At 40.3% G+C, this 27,277-nt stretch overlaps 1 protein-coding gene across 2 annotated transcripts in view; it reads right to left on the reverse strand.

The window, feature by feature from the left end:
- Positions 1-1,801: 1,801 nt before the first annotated feature.
- LOC106082966 (uncharacterized) overlaps positions 1,802-27,277 on the reverse strand; it is a 33,193-nt gene continuing 7,717 nt past the window's right edge. Inside the window, exons 2-7 of one of the 2 annotated variants that reach the window (XM_013245738.2) lie at positions 17,849-18,050; positions 17,621-17,770; positions 17,364-17,553; positions 13,552-13,645; positions 12,324-13,150; positions 1,802-4,683 (exon numbers count right to left, since the gene is read on the reverse strand). In XM_013245738.2, the coding sequence (XP_013101192.2) occupies positions 1,907-4,683; positions 12,324-13,150; positions 13,552-13,645; positions 17,364-17,553; positions 17,621-17,770; positions 17,849-18,050 (4,240 nt within the window). In that variant the 3' untranslated portion in view covers positions 1,802-1,906. Of the gene's footprint in view, positions 4,687-12,323; positions 13,151-13,551; positions 13,646-17,363; positions 17,554-17,620; positions 17,771-17,848; positions 18,051-27,277 lie in introns of both variants that reach the window. The other variant, XM_013245737.2, reaches the window with a different exon arrangement.

Consider the following 27,277-nt stretch of genomic DNA (forward strand, 5'->3'; position numbering starts at 1 on the left):
GATAGCAAAATCACTCTAGTATTTATCTTTAATAATAGGTTCTTTTGGGAATCACACGGCTTAGACGTTTGACTGGCTTAAGAAATGCGTGGAGAATATGGGCTTGTCGTATGCCGGATATGAAACCATTATAGATGAGTCGATGTCGGACAAAAGACTCAGGGATGATTAACGAAATGCGATGGAGTATAAACAAGCTAGTCAGCCAGCCCATTGCTGGGCTGGTACATTGTAAGAACGGATCTTCCTCTGAGCTGGTAGAAGTGTTATTTTGGCTGTCAACTATAAAATTAACGTATGGAAAGACTGAAAAAAATGGCTATTCTCCGCCAAACATATTCTCTTTCTCTAGTATGCCGATCTGTGATCTCATCTTAAATCTCTCTTCCGGTCAGTTTGACGGTATTAAGATGTCAGTTCTGTGTTGACATCCACAGCAAACCACCCCATTTTTCGCGTTCTCTTTATTTAAATTTCCCTATACCTCATTTTACCTGCACACGTACATACACTATCGCAAGTTTCTTTGGTTGTGTTAAGAACAAAGTCATGTTTGAAAAGCAAACAGCTGTAAACAGTTGGTCAGTTTGATGGTATTAAGATGTCAGTTCTGTGTTTACATTCACAGCAAACCACCCCATTTTTTGCACTTTCTCTTTATTTGTTTTTCTCTTTCTCTTATTTTACCTGCGTCATGTTTGAAAAGCAAACAGCTGTAAACAGACGGTCAGTTTGACGGTATTAAGATGTAAGTTCTGTGTTTACATTCACAACAAACCACCCCATTTTTTGCACTTTCTCTTTAATTAATTTTCTTTTTCTCTTATTTTACCTGCACATGTACACACACTAGCGCAAGTTTCTTTGATTGTGTTGAGAACAATGTAATTTTTGAAATTACATCTTGATGACGAGATGGCGAATTGCAACATATGATTTGTGGTTGTTATACAAAATGATATCGGCTTTAATTGTTTAGCCATGGTTCATTCAGAAGAAGCATAGATGGGCGCATACACATCCGCACATAAATTACTATGCCCATGGGCATAGGAAAGCAGAAGTACACGGACAGTGTAAAGAACTTCGTTTGGCTTCGATATTTTAAGGCTATTTCTTTTAGTTGATGTTTGACGATGTTCACACAAACACAGTTTGGTCTTTCCAACTATGGTAGTGTGCCCATAACTGCATTAAAGGGTCTTGACCAATATTTTACATGTTGCAAATGGAATGACAATGTTTAACCCCGTTAACGCTGCACATTAAATCTGAACTTAAGGCTCTCAGGCTCTCGTCAGCTGGTTTTATAAAGGGAAAATAGATGATCGAGCAATTAAATCCGGATTTAAAGAGCAGTGTAAATGGGGTTGTGCCATACCTACCCCCACCACCCATCAAGTTACTTAGCATCAATATAGTGCTTTGAAGGTACTTAATCGGTCGCGATGGTACTACGGTACTTCTCGAGTCTAAAAAGTAATGAATAAAGTATCAAATGCGAGAGAAATATGAGAAGTGTTGTCATTGGTTGTCTGTTCAAAAGCCAGTCAGATAGAATCTACGTCAGTCTGTATTTAATCTCTTGTGGGGATATCGAATTATGACTCGTTTATCCCGTACGAGAACCCAATTAAAACCAAAGGCAATTAGGCCGGTCATAGTTTTCAACTTTTTGTGAGTCAACTCAGGAATATCACCAGTCTCCCACAACATTTTCGGCAATCTCTAAACCACAGGGCAAAATTACAACACAAAATCCGCCTTGCAAATCTCCACTTCCCCATAGAAACATGGACGATTTAAAAAAGGGAATATTGAAATTTTATTTCGAAAAAAGGAAACGCATGCTTATTACTACAAAGTTAAATTCTTTTCACAAATTCATGGACTTAAAACTACCAAGTTAATTTTTCTCCTCTTGGGGATTCATGACTTTATAGCAGGTATTCAAAATTTGGCCTGCAATTTCACGACATTCTTCCGACGATTCGCCTCCAACCAAAGGTGATCTCATAAAATCCTCCAGCCAATATCTCAAGTCCAGCAAACGATCACTGAATTGCTCGGCTAATACATAACTAGGTGTGGTCACCAAAGTGATGCCCAATAGTTCCAAACATGCCAGGCGTATGCGAGCCTCTGGACTGAAACGCACAAAGGAACACATGTCGAATATTTCCCTGGTCATGGCGGGTAGGAGAGGACAATTGTGGGCACACATAACAATAATGGAGAGCGTATGCAGGAAATTAACCATCAGCATGGTATCAATGTCATGGGCGAGACGATCGTATTTAACGTATAACATTTGTTTGGTGCGATCCCCACGGACAAGGCAAAAGAAAAAGGTGCCCACCACCGGATGGAATCGATTGGGTTTCTCATTGCTGTTGACATTTCCTTTGGTGGTGGTGCTGGTAAAATATCTTTTTGTTTTTTCTTTCAAGCGCGATTTTATGATTTGGCGATTTCTGGCCAGACGTTGTTGTTCTTCATTTTTAAAATTGAATTTTCTCATATAGCCGCTGGAAGGTTTAGGAACAATAGAGCTTTCCATATTTTGGATTGGTACTTTTTCGGCCAATTCCTTGGCTGTGGCTGCCAAAATTTGTAACATTACAATGCGTAGGCTGACACTATAGCAAGAGTTATCGGTATGGAATTGCCGGCATAGATATTCAGCGCACTCTGCAGGGCGTGCACTACAAATTGCCACACAACATTTGAATTTGGTTTCCTCGAAATTCTCATAGTAGTATTGCATGTCTAGGGGCAAGAATATTTGCATTAAATCCAACGCCAAGCGGGCATCGGAACGTGGAAGTTGGGAGCGTATAAGCGTTTCAGCTGAAGCTAGAGCAGATTCAAAAATTTCATAATTTTCACATTTCGAGGAGAGAGTTTGCAGTAAGTCAAATAGAAACTTGGGTCTCTTCTCCATTAGCTGGGGTATATCATTGGACATGTCATAGGGTTTTAAATCATCATCGTCGTCATCATCATCATCGTCGGAGTCAATATCCATTCTAGGGGATTTGGCTGGAGGGGAGGTGGTCATATCTCTTTGTTCTGCTGTTACACTCTTGGGTGAGACCTTGGAGGATGGGCCTATAAACTCTGTGGAAGGTTTTGTGGTGTTTGTCATAAATATGGCCAATAAGTTTTCCAAATTCTTTTCAGGTCCGAGAGAGTTGTTGGAGTTTATTTTCATCAATTCATCCATTTCTGTCAACAGTTTTCCCTTTTCCGTCTCCATTAAGGCGGTATATTCAAATTTCAGCTTATCTTCCTCTTTGGTATCAGGGCTGGCCATAAGATTGAATATAATCTCCACACATTTCATGCCAATATGCCTTTGTGTAGCATCGGGACACTCCAAATGATGGCGTAATGCTTGGTGCAGCAAACGTTTTATGTCACTATCATCATCTGCTTTTGTTGTGGCAAAGCCTTGGCAATAAACTTGACCGCATGCAATCACCAGTTTGGTTAAATTGAAATGTTCACTCTGCGAAAGTTTTTGCAAAATGGAACGTTTTGCCCATATATTTAAAGTCATTTCGAACAGCTTCTCCAGCATTTTGTTATCAACTTTTGCCACATACTGCACTAAGGCCTTAAGGCAATTATTACTCTCCGGTATACGTTGCAAAGCCAATTTTTGCATAAAACAAAATTCCCATGGAACACAATTTTTGATACAGGAGCCCAGCATGCGGTAAATATCCAAATCGCCTTTTAGCATACACAACGAAAGGCGATATATGGCTATATTATCTTCTATATCTGCGAAAATCTTGTGTATCAACTTTTGTGTGTTGGGAGTAACACAGAATGCCTCAATGATTTCCAAAAGCTGAAAGAGTAGTGAATTCTTTTCAGTATCCTGACAAAATTCGCTAACCAAACGAGCCATTAAGTGGGAGAGGAATTTAGTTTCAAAATATGTTTCCTTCTCCTCGCAATGCATCAGAAACCATAGAGCCTTAAGCATGTGTTGCATTAACAGCCTGCAATAGTTCGATGCCAGGAAGACATCTCCTACTTTGCCCTGCACATGATTGGCACAACGTGTGGGCAAGGAAATTTGTATTTGTAAAAATTCTTTGACTTTCATATTGAACAACTCCACCTTTGGTTCCGGTATCGAATGTAGGGTCTGCTTAAATTCCTCCAGCAAACTTGCCTTTTCTTTGCACACTTGCAAATAGGCAACGAATAGTAAATTCTCATCTTCCAACAAAAATTTGAATACTTCCATTACCACCTGTGGCAGCTCGCCCAATTTTTGCAATAGACATGTCCAGGACTCATAGACATATTGGAAATTGTAGTCAATCTTAAAGACATTCAATATGCCACATTCACCTTCTTGAATGCTTGCAGGCCAATCAACACTGAAGAGCTTTAAAATTGCTTGTAGCAAATCAACATATTCCTGCTCAGCTATTAAATGCCAGGGAATTGTGTCCTTATCCAAATTGCACATTCTCTCGGCTGTGGTAAAGCCAGGAAGGGCTCCTCTACTCCAAAGACTGCAGATAATTTCCTTTACTTGCTCCACATTCTGCGATGATTGCACCTTTTCTATGTCTTTTAATTTCAAAATAGCCTCACTTAGTTCTTGCTTGAGTGTCGAGGGAAACGTTGCCTCTCTGTCCCTGTCTATGGTATCATCATCTGCTGAAAATGGAAGAATTGAAGGCATCCAATTGGCATATGTTTCCACTTACAAGTCAATTAATTTTCTTTTATTCAAACAAATTACTGAAAAGTTTATATCTTGGCAAAATTTTTTATACATTACAATATTTCAAGTATTTTTTGTACTTCTAAAAATAGATTTCATTGTGAAATCTCTACTTTTAAGTGAGACATGCACTTAAAACTACAATTTTTGAATAGGATCAATTTTAGGCTAGGACTTTTGGAGACATTTTGTTAAAGTTGTTCTTAACATCAAATTTGGAAAATAGTTTTTCATTTAAATCGATTTATAATTTCAAATATCAACGGCCGAGCAAAGAATTATAAGGCACTAGCCGAACCGGGCCCGCTCCGCTGCGCATTCCTTAACTCTCTAATATCTTTTTAGGATGGGGACACCTCGCCCTGAATGAGGAGATCGAATTCGTGCAATTGTAGCCTATGTCCGCCTGTGATGCTGAACGCCTGCGTTTGGAGAGCAGTGGTTATCCCATCTTAATACTGGCGACATTTGCGAGGCACCATGCTATGCATGGTCATGTACAAAATTCTCCCCAAAGAGGTGTCGCACTGTGGCACGCCTTTCGGTCATTGAGTTAAGGCTTAATTCGAAAAGCCCTCATTGATGTGTGAGAAGTTTACCCCTGCTCGGTTGCTGGGCAAATTTTCACTCTACTCCCAAATGCTTTTCTTTTGAGTTGAATAGTACCGTATAGGTAAATATTTCCGGTTTAGGGGGTATTTCGGGGGTGGGGTGGCCACCCAGAAGATAAGATAAATATGAGATTCGTGCTCTACTTTCAAATACATTTTAAATAAGCCCCATAACGGCATGATCGGTAAATAAGTTATGTTTGAGGGTGGAGTGGACCCCAGGGTTTTTGTCCTGAAAATGAGTCTCAATTTCCCGAAAATCATTAAATATCCAACCCAAATAGCTTTAATATAACTGGGAGGTATTTTGGGATAGGGCGGCTTCCCAACACATGGCTCTTCAATGGAATATCAGTTTCGATTTTTTTTCCTCAAGCACCTTTCCTGTGAGCTTTATACTGTCGTGACCAATCCGCCATTTGTGATTGGTCACGCACTGTGAGAGAGCGAAAAGATTTCGGACGAATCACATTACCAATCTCCGAAATCAGGTGTTTTTGAAAATTTGGGTAATGAGAAGTACTTTTGAAGGGAAGTGAGGTGCCATCAGACATTTCGACTCAAGTATGGATTTCAAATTCGTGCTCCACACTCAAATCCCTTTAATTTGAGCCCCATATTGTCATGGTTGGTAAATATGAAACGTTTGGAGGATATTTTGGATCTGGGGCGTGCACTGGCACTCTGCCCTGAAAATAAATATCAAATTCGTTCTTCACTCCCAAATACCGTTAATTTGAGCTCTATATTGCCATAGTCGCAAAGTCAGTTCAGTTTGCTTTAGGGTGCTGTATGGCGTACCCCCTCCCCTAATCCAAACACTTGGCTCCAAAATTGGATATCAGAGTCGTTTTCTACTCTCAAATACCTTTAATTTGAGTCTCATATTTCCATAATGGGTCAATTAACCTATTTTAAGTATTTTTAGGAGCCATTGTCGGCTAATATGCCCATTTGGGGTATATTTTAGTTTTGGGGTTGGGGCGGCTCGCTGGGTACTTGGACCCAAATTTAAGGGGGAGGGTTCGCCCCTATCCGATATCTAAAACTATTAGTTTCCTTCCAGACAAACCTACACAAACTGTGACAATTTTAAGAAAATCGGTCCAGCCGTTTTTGATTCTACGGAACGAAGAAACAAACCGAGTCCCATATAGTCATGATGGCCATTTGGGACGGTTTCTTATGCTCGATCTAATTTCTTATGCCAGATTCGTAGTATACTCTCGAATACCTTTCATTTGAGTCCCATATTGACATGAATGTCCAATATGTCTAATTTGGTGAGTTTTTGGGTTGGGCGATGGGTACTTAGGCTCAAATTTTAATGCCATATTCGAATTCTACTCTCCAAAATCTTTCATTTGATGCCCATATGGCCTTATCGGTTCACTTTTGATTTTGGGTGGTGTTTTTGGGGTAACGGGGGAGGGTCCGCCACCTGTCGATATCAACAAATTTTAAAGCCTATTCCTCCCTCCTGGCCATCTTCTTTCGAATACCTTTCAATTGAGTCCCATATTGTCATGATCGTCCAATAAGTCTATTCTAGGGTTATTTGGGGTTGCGGCAGCTTTCCAGTTACTTGGACCCAGTTACATGTGAAATTCGTAGTCTACTCCTGAATATCTTTCATTTGAATACTATATTGTCCCGATCGGTCCACTTTTATTTTTGGGTAGTACTTTTGGAATAAGGGGGAGGGTCCGCCCCACTTCCGATATCAACAAATTATACAGCCTATGTTTCCTTCCAGACCAACCTTTTCATAACCTATGAAAATTTCAAGGTAATCGGTTCTGTCGTTTTTGAGTCTATACGGAACAAACAAACACAAGTTGATTTTTTATATAAGATAGCAGGCGATGGGTTGCCAGCTGAGGTATTTAAAGTCGGAGTGGACACGCTGATAAGTAAAGTCCGGCTTTTTATGCAAAATCAAAGTTTTGTCATATTTTATTTGGGTGATATTTTGTATTAAAATGTAGTTTTCCAAGTTCCGAGGTCATTAAATGTTTACAAATCGTAAAAATTGCAAATTTACCCATAAACATTCCATTTAGGAACAGAGGAAAACTTCTGACATATCAATGAGTGCTGTCCGATCCAAGTTTAAGCTCAATGATAAGGGACCTCATTTTTATAGCCGAGTCCGAACGCCGTGTCGTAGACCGACACATCTTGGGGAAACTTTTTTACGTAACATTGTACCTCACAAATGTCGCCAGCATAAGGAGGGAAAAATCGTAAATCACAAAATACGACTTTGCCTAAAAATCCGGACTCTACTGAAAATGCATATATTTGGACAATGTAGCTACAAGTATGCATACCCCATACAATTATCTATGGACGCAATTAATCGAAACCCATTGCGTAGCTGTGCGATGCCGTCAACACTGAAGGCCGACACACAATTAGCACGTTGAGTTTTGTTATTGAGCGTCAAGTTGCAAAAATGCAACTCAGCACACAAATCCCACAAAAGCAACGCGGAAAATTTTTAAAATGTTCAACTTTGATACTTGAAGGCGTGTGTCACACGTGAAGAAGTGTTTTTAGTAGTCAAAGTACAACTCTGATTTTGTGTACGTAACTAGTTCGTGTCACTTTTTTAGTTGTTTGTGTGTGTTATGGTATATAATACACACACAACCAAAACTAGTTCTTGCACTTCGCAAGAAAAAATTGTGCTCAGCTGTTTATGGTAACTATGTCATGGGGGAACTGCTCCTAACGGTAAATTAATTTATCTTAAAAACGTTGGCGGCCTGATTGAAGTAAAATTAGTAAGCGGCGGCGTGTCGCCGGCTGACATTGGCTCAGCTTCGTTCACTGGTCTGATATCCCAACGCCCGCCAATCAATGAACGAAGCCGTGGCCTTTTCGTTGTTGTTGTTCTAGCCACATTTCCATGTGAAGATCGCGGTTCTTGTTAAGCTCTTATAGATGAGCAAGCTCGGTTCGGTCCATACGACAGATCGTTGCAGGTCTTTTTTTCAGCGGCGGGGTTTTGTCGGCTGTGCCGATTTAAACTTATAAACGGCTGTTTCATTAAATTTGCATTTTCGCAGATTTATCGTTAGAATTTTACCCTCCGTTTGCCGTCCAGCCCATTGACCAAAAGCCCATAGTTTTGGTTCTACTACGAATAGAAGCTCGTGTCCGTTATAACTGGCAAAATATCGATGGCACTCATAGCGAAACAATTAAAGGTGGTCTCATTTGTACAACAACCACAAATCATATGATGCATGCAATCCGCCATCTTGCCGTCAAGCTGATCGTTGTTTTGCCAAAACACGCAAACAAATCTGCGTGTGTGTATGTGTACATGTGCGTGCATGAACGGAGAATATGCGAGAAAGAAGATAACAACAAAGAGAATGCAAACAAAAATATGAAATCTAAATACCTTCAACCCCGGCCGGCTGTTAACAGCTATTCGCTCGAGACCAACTTTTAAAATCCGCCTTAACTAGCACTATAGATATTAACGATATTTTATTTTTTGTCCGATAACGATATTTTTGCAATTTTCATCCGAATGGGCTAAAATTTCGTCAAATGATTTCTCTCAAAACTTTTAACTGACTTTATTAAATTTGGTTTTATTCGGTCTGTGCATTGATATTGCTTCATATAAATCGATTTCCAGATTCTTTACTTCTCATTTTCTTTTGGTTCAAAGACAGGTTGAGAACAGTTGTAATGTACTCGACTCAGGTCGGTTGTACGTACCGGATTAACCCGATGGAGTTCTTCGTCGGCAAGGGCTGCCGCCTCAGTGTATAACACACTGCTACAATAACAACAATGCCCGGTAGCTCCCAGCTAAGTTTATATATAACGAAGACCACAACACAGATTGGAGCTCAAAGTTCCAGCTTGTGTGGTGCTCATAGTAATCCCATAATTCTGTTGTTGATACCACACTTTCATGTGGAGGTGGCAATCCCCGTCAAGCACCTGAAGGTGAGCAAGCTCGTTCCGATCCAAACGACCGATCGCCGCGGGAACATGATGGCCATTGGTTATTTTAAAGCAATATCTCGCCCGGGAATATCGAGCATCACAGGCACTTTGTATTTGTGCGGCTGATTGGCCGCGCCTGGCGTTGCAGCTGTTCCGTATGGAGCATTCCACTATCCGTAACCTGTGGACGCGGCCAGTAACTCGCAGCTAAGCTTCTCGTGACAGCAATGAACACCACACAGACCGGACCTCAATGTGTGGTGCTCACAGCTATCTTGTGCCGGGCCTACAATTGTGTATTATGGGGAGGCGGAAATGATGATGACAGCTTGCAAGGATACGTCACTCAGGAGAACAGAGGGAGCGAAGGAAATGTCTGGCGAACTGCTGCACCTCCTCTTCATCCTAGTAAAGGCATCCTCATTCACCGTGCAAAACGTGAAGCCTTCAATCTGCTCTTGCAAACTATGCCCCTCTGGTCGTTACCGAAGAGATAATGCCATGAAGTGCGATGCACATTAAAGTCTCGTAGAACCAGACGATTCTGGTAATACCAGCAGGCCACTTATGTCGTGCCTGTAAGCTTGGCCATTATTGGGACACAACTACCGGTATGTACATATTGTATAGTTCCCTATACATTGCATGTAGGGGTCACTGGCGCCAGGCGCAGGCGATATTGGTCTTGACTGCACGGAATGGTGTAAAACGCAGGCCTATCCCCAACCTCCACTCCTTATGCGATCCTTACGTAGAACATTGCATCCGCGGCAACTGTGCAGGCGCCAGATGTTGGTCAGCTTTGTCTCCTGAATCGCTGCAACCATTATGTTCTTCCGACTCATAAAATCTACTATCACCTCGATCTTGCCTCGGAGACCATTGCAATTCAGTTGTAGAAATGAAACGCTTCCTGGAATTGTGGCAAAATTCGGGCTGGAGTGCTGCTGTTGTGTATATTGCCACACGGGAGAGATGGAAGGAGTCACATAGTCCGACGACGAGGACGCCGAAGGCTAAGACGACGACGACGCTTGTGACAACTCCTGTCTATGTTTGCACAACACCTTGCAATATATTCAGTGTGATTAACTGCCGTAGTGACATCAGGCCAGTGCAAGATCGGAAATGCATCCACTCCATGCAACGGTTACACCTCACCGACATCGACCGATGAAGGATTCGGTTCTGGAAAACCGAACAACAGAACCAGGCTCCGGGGTTCTTTGGGTGTGTGGCAAAAAATTGTCCAAAGACTGACTTTAGTCAGAAAACCTCAGATCCCCAAATTGTGGACATTCTTTCATTCCGCTGGGGGATGGTGGTGGTATGCTAAATGCAGACCGACAATTTAATTAATAGGGAAGACCTTCCCTGTTAGCGGGTTGGACGAAGTTTTCCCAAGAAAAGATTTGTTTGGCCGCGGGTTCCCCCCGCCTTTCCCGAAACATTCTGTATACACGGATAGGCCCGAAATGGATAGGGTCAATCCGAAATGGATTGACTAACACGTAGGGTGTGTTCCCTCCCTATATATGCAGTGCTTTGGTTTGAGAATGGAAATTCAAAAATGGGAAGGGGTGTTCAAACGCCTTTCAGACGCAGGTTTTCGCTAGCCAATGGAGACATTTTCGATCCGGGAGCTGCTGTCTGATTGGACTGCCTAATATATATATATATATACAGCTATGCTCCATGAAGTATCTGGTGTCAGGTCATGATGAGTTCGAGACTGGTTAGAATATGCAGTCGTTTTCTGCTGGGTCCCTTGCTATAAAGGGTTGGCGAAGAACGAGGTGGGACGACGATTTCGTTCTACAGAGTCAGTGAAACCTTCTGGTTTGAACTTCTTGTTGGGTAGACGCGTATGGTATGGTCAAAGGTCTTAACAGTATGAACGCGTTGAGGAGCGTCAAGTTGCATAAATGCAACTCTGCGAACAAATGTCAAAAAATTAACTCACAAAGTTAAACAATTTTTCATGACATAATTACCGTAAACAGCTGAGAACAATTTTTTCTCGCGAAATGTACTATCTGTCAACGAGTTTTGATTGTGTGTGTGTGTGTGTGCGTGTGTATTATAGTTAAGAACCATAATACACACAAACAATCACTGATTTTGACAGATCACTGATTTTTAGACAGGGCAACTGCCACTAACTATAAATGAATATATCTTGAATTTGAAGGGGGACTCTAAGCGTACACATGACCTACTGGGATGGAGAGTTATTGACCGACAAAACTTTCATAGCAAAAAATTGGGGAAAATTTGTTGACTAAAAGCCTTGGCTTCGTTCACTGTATCAGACATCTCGACTTTGAGGGCCCACTAAGCGTACACATGACCGACTAGGATAGAGAATGTTATTGACCGACAAAATATCGATAGCAAAAATTGAAATAAAGCAAAATTTTTTTTTATAGAAAATCAGTTTTTAAATGCTTTTGTTTTTAAAAATCAAATGTTGATGATTAATAAAAATGATATTAAAAATTGAAACAAAATTATTCAATATCAACAACATTGGCATCTTTTTAAAATACAACTCCATTCTTTACTTTTAAAGATTTTTCATGTTTAAAAAATGTGGGCGTTGGGCCACTTTTTATATATGTTAGACTTCACATTATGAATTTGTATACAGTGAAATGAGTTGTTTCAATCAACAAAATCATAAAAACAACAAAAAACAATAAAATTATAATCAAAAGATGCTACTAAAATATTGCCTCTGAGGCATTACAAGTTCATCACACCTACATATTGAATAAATGTGACTCATACTCATTGGGTGTCCCATTTTATGAATGTTTGAATCTTAAAATATTTTCAAAACAACAAATAATTAAAGCAGCATTTTTCCCAATTGATTTTTAGAATCAGATTTTGTTTTTGGAAGCTAAAACTACGTCTGTATGTATTACAAACTCTGAAAGTAGAACACAATGATGAGGCGAAATCAAAAACAAGAAACTTACCCATTGGCATACTTTGGTGTATCGATAGATCTCCTAGACCAGCCAGTAGATCTGTAGCCGTTGTAGCACCCGTTGTTGCAGCATTATGGGAATTCGTCGAGGCTGCAGCATTGAACAGGTCAAATGCATCGTTTGCTGGAGTAGCAGTGGCCAGAAGGTTGCCTTCCAAACCACCTGCTATCGTATTATTGCTGGTAGTTGAACTACTCTGGAATGCGGAAAAATCAGCAAAATCATCACCGCCAGTGCCTGCAGTCGGCGCCATTGCACCCAAAGCCGTGGAGGGGGCTTCAAGAGATGCACTACCACCAAATGCCGAGGCAAAATCACCAAATTCTCCTTGCGGCTGTTCAACAGCACGCGGATTAAAATCATCCAAATCATCGGTAATAACAGCAGCACTGTTTAGAGTTTTCTCACTTTTGGGCGAACATGTTGGGAATAGATTGTGTATGTTATTATTATTTGTGGCCGTAGTTGTGTTATTGCTTTCCAGATCTGATATGCCCACGCTAAGATTGTTATTCAGGGATGAATAACCAATTAAATCATCATTATTGCTATCAGCAGGAGTATCACGATGTGTTGGCGAATGTATGCCAGCTGCGGCATTTGATTTTTTACCAAAACTAGCAGCGGCGCCCATATCGATTTTCTTATTGCCCCCAACATTTGCTTTATTCTGAGGTTGCTTTGTCACAGGAGCGCTCGCATTGGCGGACATAGCAGACTTGGCAGGACGTATATTCATGTTTATATTGCCGGTAGATTTTGACTCGGTGGCAATTTCTGCAGGACTGGCACGATCATTGTAACGGTAGTTTCGTCTGAAATAGAAAAAGATTTGAAGGAAATACATTTTAATGGATAAAATGCAAATAAAAATTGCAATTTTTTGCCCAAGAACATTCCACTAAGGAACAGGGGATAACTTCTCACATATCAATGAGTGCAGTCCGATTCAAATTTAAGCTCAATTATAACGGGCCTCCTTTTTATAGCCGAGTCCGAATAGCGTGCCGTAGTGCGACACCTCTTTGGAGAGAAGTTTTTACATGGCAAGTTCCTCACAAATATTGCCAGCATTAGGTAGTGATAGTTTCGCCAGGATTCGAACCCGGGCTTTCAGCGTCATAGGCGGACAAGCTAACCTCTGCGCTACGGTGGTCTCCAAATGAATAAATTCCACGCAAGTAATTATATCATTTTTATTTAGTATACCACCTACCTTGGACTGGGCGAATCACTATCTGAGAACTCCTTTTCGCCTTCATACTGGGCATCGTCGTCTTCGTATCTATCACCAGAACGTGAATCCGAATCTGCAAATAAAACGGAAATATGTAAAAAAATGGCAAGCAAATTATATGGGAATATAAATGATGATACGATACTTAAACATGGGCAGCGCACGTCCGAAGTTATTTAACATTTGTTTAAAGTTATGTTTTTGGGTTTTTCAAACTTTTAGTAACACAAATTTGCCCAGGGCGACTCGTATACGACTCATAAACGACTAATAAATCTGCACCATTGTAATGCCGCTTTGGTGGTACTAAAGGTCCTCCTGACAGGACGTGGTTCTTATCCAGGAACCATGGGTGTGTGGAGGAATGGTTCGTGGACTAAGAACTCCAGGATTTAATCTACTCAAGGGTACGGGGAATGTGAGACACAGAGCATGTATTCTTGCAATGAGTGATCCTAGTGTTTTTCTTCTTCCGTCGCTAATCACTGAAGATTAAACAGTAGCCAGCCTTGAAAAAAATAATTCTCATTACTGGCTGACTTCCATATATATGGCACACGATTCAGAGATGCCGTCTTCAAACCTTAAGTTGCTGGTTGAAGTCGCTTCTGCAGGGAAAAAGGGCCTTACGGCACAGGATAGCTATAAGCACCACACAGGCTGGAAAATTAAGCTCCAATTTGTGTGGTATTCATTGTAGTCAAGTGAAGCTTAGCTGCAAGCCCGGTGGAGAAGCTGCAACGGCAGTCGGGGGCAATCAGTAGTATCGAGCGAGGAGTGTCAGTGAGAGGCAGGGCGGCACCGGTTCTTGCTTAAATACTGAGTGCCTTTGATGCTCGATATGATAACGCAAGTTAATTATGCCTTTAAATATCCAATGGCAAACCTGTTCTCGCTGCTATCGGTCCTTTGGACCGGAACGAGCTTGCTCACCTACAGGAGCTTTACGAAGATCGCCAACTCCACATAAAAATGTGGCTACAACAACAACAAGCATATATGGGGAAGTTCGGATGTCAACGACAGGGGTAACTGCTTATCGAATATATTATAAGATGCAATCTGGCGATTCGTAATAAAGAGGATAAACCGACCTTTATTACAAGGAACAGGCAGTACGTACTAGATATTACTTTTGTATTGGTAGATATAAGCGCAAGAATATGCGAGTGGGAAGTGTTGGATGACCAGAGCTTCTCTGATCATCGTTTTATTAGTTTCAGCCCTCGGCTAAACATAAAAAAGGCGTATTGTGGTAAATTTCGGAACAAATTCTCCACGTCTATCCCTTTTAGCCCAGAAAAGAAAGTGGCAACTTAGCAGGATATAGATATAATGGTCAAGCGGTTCAAGAAGGCCCTGAATAAATCGCTTGTGTCAGCATGTCCTAGTGTCAAACCAAGGGGCAAACAGCGACCACCATGGTGGAACCCAGAGTTGGTCTAAGGATAGACTGCAGAAAACTCTCCAACAGGGCGAAATCCACAAGAGCACCACACGATTGGGACATCTACAAGGCTGAGCTAAGAAAGTATAAGGGCGAGCTGTGAAAGGCTCAGAACAAATCCTGAGAGGAATTCAGCTCCGTGGAGGATACATCTGAGGTCTATAGGCCAAAGTAGATTCTGCCCTCGAGACCTATTACGGTAGGGTATATTCAAAAGTCAGATAATGTATGGACAATGTCTAGTAAGGAAACACTAGAACTACGCGTTGATACACACTTCCCGGGAAATTGTCCAATGGACAACGTGGCGCCAGAAGTGGTTGACATTGGGTTATTGGGAACATTGTCTGAGCCGAAAATCCTTGGGCGGAAAAAGTTTCGACTCCTTTAAGTCGCCAGGCCCTGATGATTTATCATCGGTTGAATTACAAGCTGTCTGATAGACTGTTTCCTTGGCTTAGGGAGATATACTCTGCTTGTATCTTTCTGCATGTCATATATACCTGTGGGACGGAGGGACACATGGGTCATTTTCATTCCGAAAGCAGGAAAACCTTACCAAGGCGAAAAATGTTCGCCCTATTAGCCTGTCATCCTTCATGCTGAAGGCTCTTGAGAGGTTAAAAGAAACATATCTTAGGGCAAAGATCCCTGGAGATCGCCCGTCTCCGTAACAGCATGCATATAGTAAGGACAAGTCCACTGAAACAGTCCTTCACGACCTAGTCGGCTACATAGAGGGTTCTCTCGTTGCCAAGGAATGTGCAATGGTAGCATTTCTTGACATTGAAGGTGCTGCCAATAATGTAAAACCGACATTAATCATGAATGAGTTGGAGTTTCTAGGCATCAACTCTACCATAAGAAAGTTTATTAACAACTTACTTACTAAAAGATGCATTAAGGCAGGCTTGGGATCCGTGGATCTAAAAAGATGAGTTAGTAGAGGAACACCTCCAGGAGGTGTACTGTCTCCTCCACTTTGGAATATAGCCATTAACAATATATTATTGCCTTTGTAAGAAAAAGGTGTAAAAGTGGTTGCGTATGCTGATGACGTAGCTATTGCGGTTAGGGGAAAGTTTCCCAGCACTCTAAGATATATACTTCAGGAAGCTCTACGTGCAACACCGAAGTGGGTTATCGGAAGTGGTTTGGGCGTAAATCCGTAGAAGACAGAAGTTGTTCTTTTCAGCAGGAGATACAAGTTAAATACCGTGGCACCTCTCTCCTTGCGATGAGAGAATCTTGCATTTACAGAAAGCAGAAAATATCTGGGTGTTTTTCTGGACAGGAAATTAAACCTCAAATCCAACATTTTGGAAACGGCAAGAAAGGCAACTTTTGCCCTATATACCTGCAAGAGACTCATTGACAATAGTTGATTAGACCGCGCGTCATGCACTGGGTATATACTGCAGTTGTCAGACCTTTAACCCTTTATGGGTTTGTGTCCACCTACTGATCAAAACTCAACCGGATCCAGGGGATGACTTTTTTGTGAATCACAGTCGCACTGAGGACGACACCATCTGATGCACTGAAATTAATGCTACATTGCTGCGATCATTGCTGGTCATGTGGCGGCTACAGATACTGTGTTATCCTTGATACAATGTCCGATGTTCCAGGCAGTGTGGATTACTTCCTGCCTGAGCCGCTTTTTTGATAAAAGTTACTGTGGCAATATTTCTGATAGAACTGATCGGAATTACGATATCCCTGGTAACAGAATTAACATAGACTTCTTTAGGGATGGTTTCAAACAAGATGAACAGGTGGCTTTTGGGGTGTAGTCTCAAGATCTAGAACTGGTGGTATCAAAAACGTTACCCGTTACCCATGAATGTGTTAACAAAAAATCTGTCATTACACAAAAACACATGCAGTGGAAAAAGTACAGCTAACAGACAGGATTGTCAAGTGTGGTTAATGTGGTATTTATATCATAGATGCGTTTTCCCAACAAATTCTGTATAAATACAACATACCAACGTACGGACCTTGAAGCTTTCACACCTAATATACCCGATGAGTTATTCTAACCAAATTACGAAACGCGCCCAAAGAGGATGGTGTGTGTTGCGATCTCGGGCTCACCTTTTTCATTTGCAAAAGAAAAATCGTCGATTATTGAGCTCGTCTCAAAAGAAAAACAAACAAAAATTTAATAATCTTCGCCCTAATAGGCAAAAAACTTGAACATTTTTCATTTTTGTCCACCGGGGCAACACTGTGCAACGTGCCGCTTATTGACACTTCGTTGTTGGGAGGTTGTCTAACCTCTTTCAGTTCATGACATGAAAACTCTCTACAACACCTTTAACAATAAAACACAACTTACACCAATTTTCGCCATGATCCGAACGTGAAGTTCTCCAACCACCATCATTAAAGCCGCCGCCATAACCACCGCTACGCACACCCATGACATCACTGCTCATGCCGATGTATTTGTCCTTATTCTTTTTGGCCTTTTTACGTTCTTCACGTAAGCGATCATCGTCCTGTATAAAGTCTATTAGTTCTCTAACCTAAAAACAACAATAAAAATATATTTAAAATTTCATAACACACAACATGAGATTTTGTTTAACTCACCTTATGTCTAACATTAATACCCTGATCTTTTCCACCCTCATCTGTGAAAGTGTAATTTTCCAAGGAACGTAAATCGTATATATGTTCACGCGATGAAGTTACCACACGTTCGGAACCATTGCGCACGAGATAATTTAACAATAGTAAGCTCTGTTGGAAATGTACATAAAGTAACGAATGTTTTAAATTTTTCCATTTGCAATATTCAATAAGAGTTGTTTAGGGTACCTTATAAGTTCTTCTCCAATTAGTTTTATTGTCTTGCAACATACGTTTCCATAGCATTGACATTACTTCGGGAAATGTTTCATAGGAAAACGTTGCATGTGCTAATTCTTGCATAAGTGGGCCCGTAGGACCCCATGGATCATCGTTAGTGGCTTCTCGAACTTTCCCTTCGATTTCCGTGTAATTCATAACCACATTTGTGCTGTAACAAAAAAAAACAACAGGTTGATAAGTTACTGGGTATTTGAAAGTTCAGATAGTAGATTAAATCTGTGGTTTGGAGCTTTTCAATAATGATTTTGGAAACCAGTCAAATGCTAATTCAAAGTATACATATTGGGTTGCCCAAATAGTAATTGCGGATTTTTTAAAAGAAAGTAAATGCATTTTTAATAAAAATTAGAATGAACTTTAATCAAATATACTTTTTTTACACTTTTTTTCTAAAGCAAGCTAAAAGTAACAGCTGATAACTGACAGAAGAAAGAATGCAATTACAGAGTCACAAGCTGTGAAAAAATGTCAACGCCGACTATATGAAAAATCCGCAATTACTTTTTGGGCAAGCCAATATTTTCTGTCTTACTTTAAAATAGGGTTTCTTATTTTTCAATTTGTTACAAAAAAAACAGAGAACCCTACTGCCTACAGTCGGACAATATCCGATTGCACAAATTTTAGATTGTAAATTTATTTTTTTTTTTTAATTTATTTCAGACTATGTTGTTTTTGTAACCACATTTTTATGTGGAGATGGCGATCCTCGTCAAGTTCCTGTAGGTGAGCAAACTCGTTCCGGTACAAAGCACCGATCGCCACGGAAACAGTGTGGCCATTGGTTATTTAAAGGCGCCAATAACTCGCCTTGTCATATCGAGCATCATAGGGACTCAGTATTTGTGCAAGAGCCGATGCCACTCGACCTCTCACTGACACTCTCCGCTCGATATCGCTGATTGTCTGCGACTGCACGCTTTCACGCTACTCCGGATGGAGCATTCCACTATCCGCAATCTGTGGATGCGCCCGGTAGCTCGCAGCTAAACTTTTGTGACAGCTATGAACACCACACAGATCGGACCTCAATGTTCCAGCATGTGTGGAGCTCACAGCTATCACGCCGTGCCGGGATTTCAGACTACAGATCTTTATTATGAGAGTTGGACGCCACCATGACGCATAGATTGGATCACGCGGGAATGAATAACACCAGAACAAAGGAGTTTTTATTGATTATGACATAATAATTGCGAGACATAGGATAATACCATGTTTTAAGACCTGGTTGGGGTCTATCAAGAGTACTATCTTGTTCTTTAGTACCCTGATTCACGTCTCAATATGTGCCTTAAAGTGATATTTAATGTCTTTTTTGTTGTATTTTTTCAGCTTCTGCAAATCTTCAATTGCACATGAACATTGCATTAAGGAACAGGGATTGGAATTCTCTCATGTCAATGGGAAGCAATTTTTTCTTTGATTCTCATTGAAGACCAATCGGGTGACATTACTTTTCGTTACATGGTGGGTTACATGCGAGGGCGGTTCGGGAACTTCTTAGCCTATCAATGCAAGAGAATTGTTAGTTTTTCAAAAATATTTTTATTTTTCAATATAATCTCCTGAAACTTCAATACACTTAGTCCAACGCTTATCTAGCAATTCTATCCCTTGATTAAAATAGTTTCCCCAAAGCCTTCAAAATAGTGGTTTACTACTGTAATTGCATCTTCATTTGAGGTAAAACGATTGCCAGCAAGGATTTTTTTTTAGATTTGGGAACAGGTAAAAATCACTGGGAGCTAAATCAGTACAATAAGGTTGGCGGTCAAGCAACTCGTACTATAATTCGTTGATTTTAGCCATTGTTCAAACACTCTTGTGCGCTGGTGTGTTGTCTGAAGAAAAATTATTTTTTTGTATTGTAAGCCGGGACGTTTTTCTCGAATTTGTACATTTAATTGATAATTTTAATTTAATTTAATTTATTGTTTTACCCGCTTGCAGATAGTCAATTAATAAAATACCTTTGAAGTCCCAAAAAACCGTTGCCATAACCTTACCAGCCGATTGAATTGTTTTTGCCTTCTTTGGGGCACTTCCTCCAGCTTCAGTCCATTGTTTGGATTGTTCTTTTGTCTCTGGAGTATAGTGGGGGATCCATTTTTCATCAACAGTTATGAAACGACGCTTAATTTTTCGCTTAAAACGTTCCAAACAAGCTTGATAAATGATCATTCTTATGCGTTTTTGGTCGACTGTTAACAAATGCGGCACCCATCTTGGAGAGAGCTTTTTCATCTGTAGCTCTTCATGCAAAATTAAATGAACTCGGTCATTTGAGATGCCTATGATATAAGCTATTTCACGCACTTTTATTTGTCGATCAGTTAATACCACATCATGCACTTTGGCTACCATTTCTGTTGTTGTTGCTGCTGTTTTTGGACGTCCACTACGTGGTTCATCTTCAATGCTTGTACGACCACGTTTAAATTCAGCAACTCACTTTTTTACTGTTTATATGAAGGAGCACTTTCACCTAACACATTCACCATATCATTATGAATTTCTTGTTCCGATAAACCTTCTTTATGTTAATATTTATTGACACCACACATTTCTAATTTTTCCATTGTAAAAATAGCGAATGCGCCTTTTGTGAACACCTGTTTCTTTATGAAGAAGTTGCCAGATCGAAACAAAATTTAACATGTGTTCATAGTAGAGATGGAAATTTGGCTATAAAAACGATTTTCAATTATGTCAAGATGGAGTACATATATGACCCCCTTCAGCTGATTGAAAATATTCTGTCTAGAGGATCAAGGCAAAGCGGTGTTCTACGTTCGTATCTGTTCTATTGTAGATTTTAAACAGCAGCTGTATTTTCAGTTTCTAAAAGGATGAAGGACTGAAAGTTGTCTATGCATGTGACCTTATCACCATAATGAGAATCAGATTTCGCTACACTGCACGGACCTTATTGAGGGTGCGCTTAGAAGTTTCTAAAGGGTCACCTGTTGTTGTAGCAGTTTGTTGTGTTCTATCTTTCGTCTGCTTGATTCTTTTGAGTGTCAAGACCCAGGAATTCTGCTGCTGGAAAGTATGGTTATGGTTACATTACTGGTTAGGTGACTAGTTCTTTGAATTACCTACCCAGTTATCCAACATTTAGGAAAGGGTATTCAACCCTAATTTTCAAAAACGCAAAACGAAATTTTGTGTGGCGTCTTATACAATAGTAACCTAAAAACAAAAATTTGGTATCTACATTTTGGATGGGGTACCTAGGGGCCGCCCCAAAACCTACCAAATATACTTAAAGACAACTCACGACCATATGAGGCTCAAATGAAAAGTATTTAATATTAGAAAGCGTATCAGATATCCAATTGCCGGACCAAGTATTTGGGGGTCCTCCCCTTCCCCAAAACACCAACCAAATAGGACTTAATTACTGACCATGGCAATATGATGCTCACATAAAAGGTATTTGAGTGTAGAATACGAATATGATATCCAAATGTGGAACCAAGTGTTGTAGGGGCGCCCCTCTCCCAAAATAATCCCGAAACAGTACAAATTTACGACCATAGCAATATGGTTCTCAAATTAAAGGTATTTGAGAGCACGATTATGATATAAATATTCAGGAAAATGTGTCTATGGGGCCACCACAACCCCATAACACCACCTAAATAGGACGCATTTACCTACAATTGCAATATGGGGCTCAATTAAGATGTAGGGGAGGGAAAGCTAAGTCACTGTGCCGCCCATCCCCCAAACCAAACATGTCTGCCGACTATGGAAATATGGACTGAAATGAAAGGTATTTGGAAATGGACCCCAAATCTGAAGGTTTTAGGGCCCATACCCCAACCCAAAATTTGCTGACTTTTGCAATAAGGGGTTTAAATAAAAGGTATTTAATATCTAATTTTGAGTCCAATGGCAATATGGGGTTCAAATAAATTATATTTGAGAGTAGAGCACGATGCTGAATTATTTTTAGGACTAAGTGTATGGGGGACCACCCCAGTCCACAAACCACACCTAAATCGGACATATTTACCGACCAGGTCAGTGTAGGGCTCAAATGAAAAGTATTGAGAAGTAGAGCATGAAATTGATAACCACTTTCGGGACCAATTTGCTGGGGGTCTACCCCTTTCCCAAAAACACCCCACAAACAGCAATTATTTACTGAATATCGCAATATGGGGCCAATTAAATGTATTTGGGAGTATAATACGAATTTACCGATATTGGTAATATGTGGCTCAAATGAAAGATATTTGAGATTTGAAAACTAATTTAAAAAACAATTTTGGGGCCAAGTGTTTCGAGGACGCCTCAACCCATAAACTCCCCTTAGACCAATAGCAATATGGGGTTTAAACATGTAAGAGCGTGATAGGTTCGGCCGGGCCGAATCTTATATACCCTCCACCATGGATCGCATTTGTCGAGTTCTATGCGCAGTATCTTTTTTTAAGCAAACAAAGAATATTGAATAAGAACTGTTGTGCTATTGGAGCTATATCAAGTTATAATCCGATTCGAACCATAAATGAATGCTGAACATTGTAGAAGTCATTGTGTAATATTTCAGTTTATTCGGATAAGAATTACGCCTTGTAGGGGCTCAAGAAGCAAAATCGGGAGATCGGTTTATATGGGTTTTGTATCAAGCTATTGATCAATTCAGACTATATTAGACACGTATATTGAAGGTCGTGAGAGAAGCCGTTGTACAAAATTTCTTCCAAATCGGATGAGAATTGCGCGCTCTATGGGCTCAAGAGTTCAAGATCCCAGATCGGTTTATATGGCAGCTATATCACGTTATGAACCGATTTGTATCATTCTTAACACAGTTGTTGGAAGCGACACCAAAACACTACGTGCGCCCCTGGAGGCTCAAGAAGTCAAGACTAAAGAACGGTTTATATGGCAGGAGTATTTCCGTCAATGGCAAGAACTCAGAAGTTTATCGGTTTATATGGCAGCTATATCAAAACATGGATCGATTTGAACCAAATTTAGCGCAGTTGTTGGAAGTGATACTAAAACAATACGTGCAAAATTTCATTCAAATCGGAAGAGAACTGCGCCCTCTTGAGGCTTAAGAAGTCAAGACCCAAGATCGGTTTATATGGCAGCTATATCAAAACTTGAACCAATTTGGCCAATTTAAAATCCCAATTGACATACACTAATAAAAAGTATTTGTGCAAAATTTCAAGCGGCTAGCTTTACTCCTTCGAAAGTTAGCGTGCTTTCGACAGACGGATAGACGGATGGACATGGCTAGATCGACTTAAAATGACATGACGATCAAGAATATATACACTTTAAGCGGTCTCATACACATATTTCGAGGTGTTACAAACGGAATGAAGAAATTAGTATACCTCCATCCTATGGTGGAGGGTATAAAAATGGTTTTTGAAGGTAGAGCAAGATGCTGATCCTGCAATGGAATCTCAACAGGTAGAGCACGCAGCTAATATTTTTTCAGGGCTAAGTGTCTAAGGGACCACCTCACCCCAGAAAACATCCCTAAAAGATATTTGGGGTAGGGCACGAAATTCATATCCACTTACGGGACCACGTTTCTGTAAATATTCAAAGGACAATTTTGTTCCATATAAAGTAAAAGAAGACGCAGCGGAGCAGGCCCTGCCCAGCTAGTAATCCATATAATTGAGATAATATATGTACATGTTTGGAACTTGATGGTGACCTCTATATACACACATTTTCTTTACCAACTAACATCTCCTTTTTTTTTAATAAAGTGCAACAAACTGTTGGAATCCAAAAAAAAAAATTCTACAATCTACATGCAACCTCATACAACTTCAATTAAATTCCATATTGGTCGCGTGTCACAAGTACATCAAGTCCCCAAACCATCAACAGGTCTATCTAATAAGTACATAAATTAAAAAAAAAAAAAACAAACAAATAAGTAGAAGCTTAGCAAAACGTTTTGCCTGACTTCGTGGAATATCGAAGAATAACAAGTTCGACGTGTGCTTTTAATCGAAACGTCATCATCAAATAAAATGACAATACATGTGTATGACTCTATTTAAAGACAGCAATCACAACTACAACAACAATCAAAAACAAATATCCATTCACAATATAAACAAAACGTCGAAAGTAATAAAAATCAAAAATAATACAAACAGAAATAAATGGTGAAAGAATAAATCGATCGTCACACGTTGAGAGTTTTAAAAGAAATTACCACAACAATGAGAATGAATTCGTAGTTAGGGAGCATTGCCTACAGCAAGTTGAGCGATAGACTAACCGACCAACCAACCACCCACCCACCCTGCCTCTACATAATCTCCTCTTGTTGGCATGGCATGACGGAAATAAATCTACAGTTTATTTCCGTCAATGGCAAGAACTCAGTTTAAAGCCAAACGATGACGACTACAAATGAATTCCGAATGTGGAAAACAAAATGTAAGTGCAGCGGGCATTAAACATCAATGCAAGCGAGAGTTTTTGTTTTCCTGTTTGGTACTACCACTTAATTTTAAAATGAAATTCTTTTTGTTAAATTAGTTGGTTGGACAGTTTGTTGTTAAAAATAAAAACTTCGTTTAAAACGGAATGACGGTGGTGTTAGTGCGAGGGTGTGTATGTGATAGCAAGAGAAGGGTCACATTCACACATACACTGCTTATTGTTGAGACTTTAAATGTGTTATCATCACATTTTATGTTTTTTATTTTTTTTTTTTTTCACTTTTTCCTTTTAACTGATAACTTTGTTGTATGGATAGATAATTAGACGTTATTCGTTTCGTTTTGTTGTAAAATTGGTTTATTTACTTATTTTTATGAGTGCTCTTGCAGTGTATTTTTGACATGAATTGCTGGGAATTGGGCACGTATACAAGTGGTGTTTGAGTTGTATGTCAGGGCCTATCAATTTTTTTATTTTAAAAATAGCTTAAAATCCACTTTGAATGAAAAATGGTTAAAAAAATCTTTTTTATACCCTTCACCATACGATGGGGGTATACTAATTTCGTCATACTGTTTGTAACACCTCAAAATATGCGTCTGAGACCCCATAAAGTATATATATTCTTGATCGTCATGTCATTTTAAGTCGATCTAGCCATGTCCGTCCGTCTTCCGAAAGCACGCTAACTTTCGAAGGAGTTTAGCAGTGTAGGTCGGTTGGGATTGTAAATAGGCCAGATCAGTCCATGTTTTGATATAGCTGCCATATAAACCGATCTTGGGTCTTGACTTCTTGAGCCTCTAGAGGGCGCATATCTCGTCCGATTTGACTGACCTACCTTTTGCACCTAGTGTTTTGGTATCACTTCCAACAACTGTGTTTAGTATGATTCAAATCGGTTAATAATTTGGTATAGCTGTCATATAAACCGATCTTGGATCTTGACTTCTTGAGCCAATAGAGCGCGCAATTCTCTTACGATTTTGCTGAAATTTTGCATGAGAAGTTTTGTTATGAACTCCAATAACTGTGCCAAGTATGGCGCAAATCAGTACATAACCTGATAAAGCTTCCATGTAAACCGATCTGGGATCTTGACTTCTTGAGCCTCTAGAGGGCGTAATTCTCATCCGATTTGGCAGAAATATAGTACAACAGCTATTCTCATGACCTTCAATATAAGTGTATAGTATGGTCTGAATCGATCAATAGCTTGATACAGCTCCCATATAAACCTATCTTGCGATTTTGTTTCCTGAGCCCCTACATGGCGCAATTCTTATCCGAATGAACTGAAAATTACAAAATGACTTCTACAATGTTCAGCATTCATTTTTGGTCCGAATCTTTCGAAAGGGACCATCATCGGGTCCCTGTGTGTTAGTCTGTATTGAGTCTAACGTCCCAGCACTGCCTGATGTTTCAATATTAGCATCTTTGCCTATACTAGTTTTCCAAATCTTGAGTAAATAAACTTCTTGGGATAAGGTTATGGTCTCATCGTCGGCTCCCTGTTAGGCGGCGTTGAGTTCTCTGTCACTGCAATGCCTGATGTTTCAGCATTAGGATCTTAATCCATCCTAGTCTTCCTAATCTCGAGAAAGTCGTTGATTGTTTCGTCGTCAAGTCCTTGTTCGTTAGGCTGTGTTGGGCCTCTCGCCCTTGCATTGGCTGATGTTTTAGTATTAGGATCATAGCTTATCCTAAGAGAGTCGGTGAGTTTCTCTCGTCGGCCCGCTGTCCGGGATTTTCTTCCTCCTTCTCCTCCCTGTGGTAAACCTCCCATTTCTCCACGACCAAATCTTGGTTTTGCTTGTTTAAGACTTCCATCATGCGTTCCGTCGCGATTTCGCCGCCCACATCCTTGATGAAAACTGTCGCCTTTGTGAGCTGTAGGAGGTCCAGCTTTCTAACAAAGTCGAAAGCTGTATCCACGCCCCAGGGGGGTGGATATTTCCAACGAGCTTGTTAAGCGTATCAATACATTCCGGTGACGCAAAGCGCAGCTATCAGATGTCCCCTCCATGCTCGCAGCTCATAATTCGTGTGGGTGGACCCCCTTCAGAGTTCAACACATGTTCGATAAACCGTTCGATTAGCAAATACCTCTCCTGGGACTGATGATCTTGTGGAATCCTAATGGATACACAGACGATAACGATGACAGCATAAGTCATCTCATCTCTGTTGTGCTTCCTTGCCACTCCGGCCTAAGAGAGCGCCTCCATACATTTCTCAGCAACCATCTTCTCCTTCCGTGATGGCTGTAGCATCACAGTCCTCCATAAAGACTCAGGGGTCGTGACAACTTTAAGGGCCAAGTTTTTCCTATCTGAAACGGAATTTGAATAAGGCGTTCACTGATTCTGAAAGGACTTCGCAGGAGCTAATTCTGGTATAAGTTTGGTTCACCCATCTATGATCAGTCCCGCACAGTGGGCACATGTTAAATTCCGTGATAACTTTAAGGATCAAATTTCTCCTATCTGAAACGGAAGTTGAATATGATAGTGGCTGATTCTGAAAGGCCTCAACAGGTGCTTATTCTGGCACAAGTTTGGTTCAGCCCTCTATGATCAGTCCAGCACAGTGGGTACTTATGTTAAATTCCGTGATAACATTAAGAGCTAAATTTCTCCAATTTGCAACGGATTTTTAATATGGTGATGACGAATTCTGGAAGCCTTTTCAGGAGCTAAATCTGGTATAAATTTGCGTCATCTATCTATGACCAGTCCACTGCAATCGAGTTTTAGAAATGGGTTGCATATGGGTGGTCAAAATTTTTATTTTGCTTCGAGGTGTGAGGGTTTGGGTATTATTTAACATTTTATGATGGGAGATACATTCTTGTACAGCAGTTTTAGAGTTATTAATGCCCCCGTTCCTTAATGGAATGTTCATGGGCAAACTTGCATTTGGAATGCG

The sequence above is a fragment of the Stomoxys calcitrans genome, chromosome 2, assembly GCF_963082655.1.
Source record: "Stomoxys calcitrans chromosome 2, idStoCalc2.1, whole genome shotgun sequence".
Classification (NCBI taxonomy): Eukaryota; Metazoa; Arthropoda; class Insecta; order Diptera; family Muscidae; genus Stomoxys; species Stomoxys calcitrans.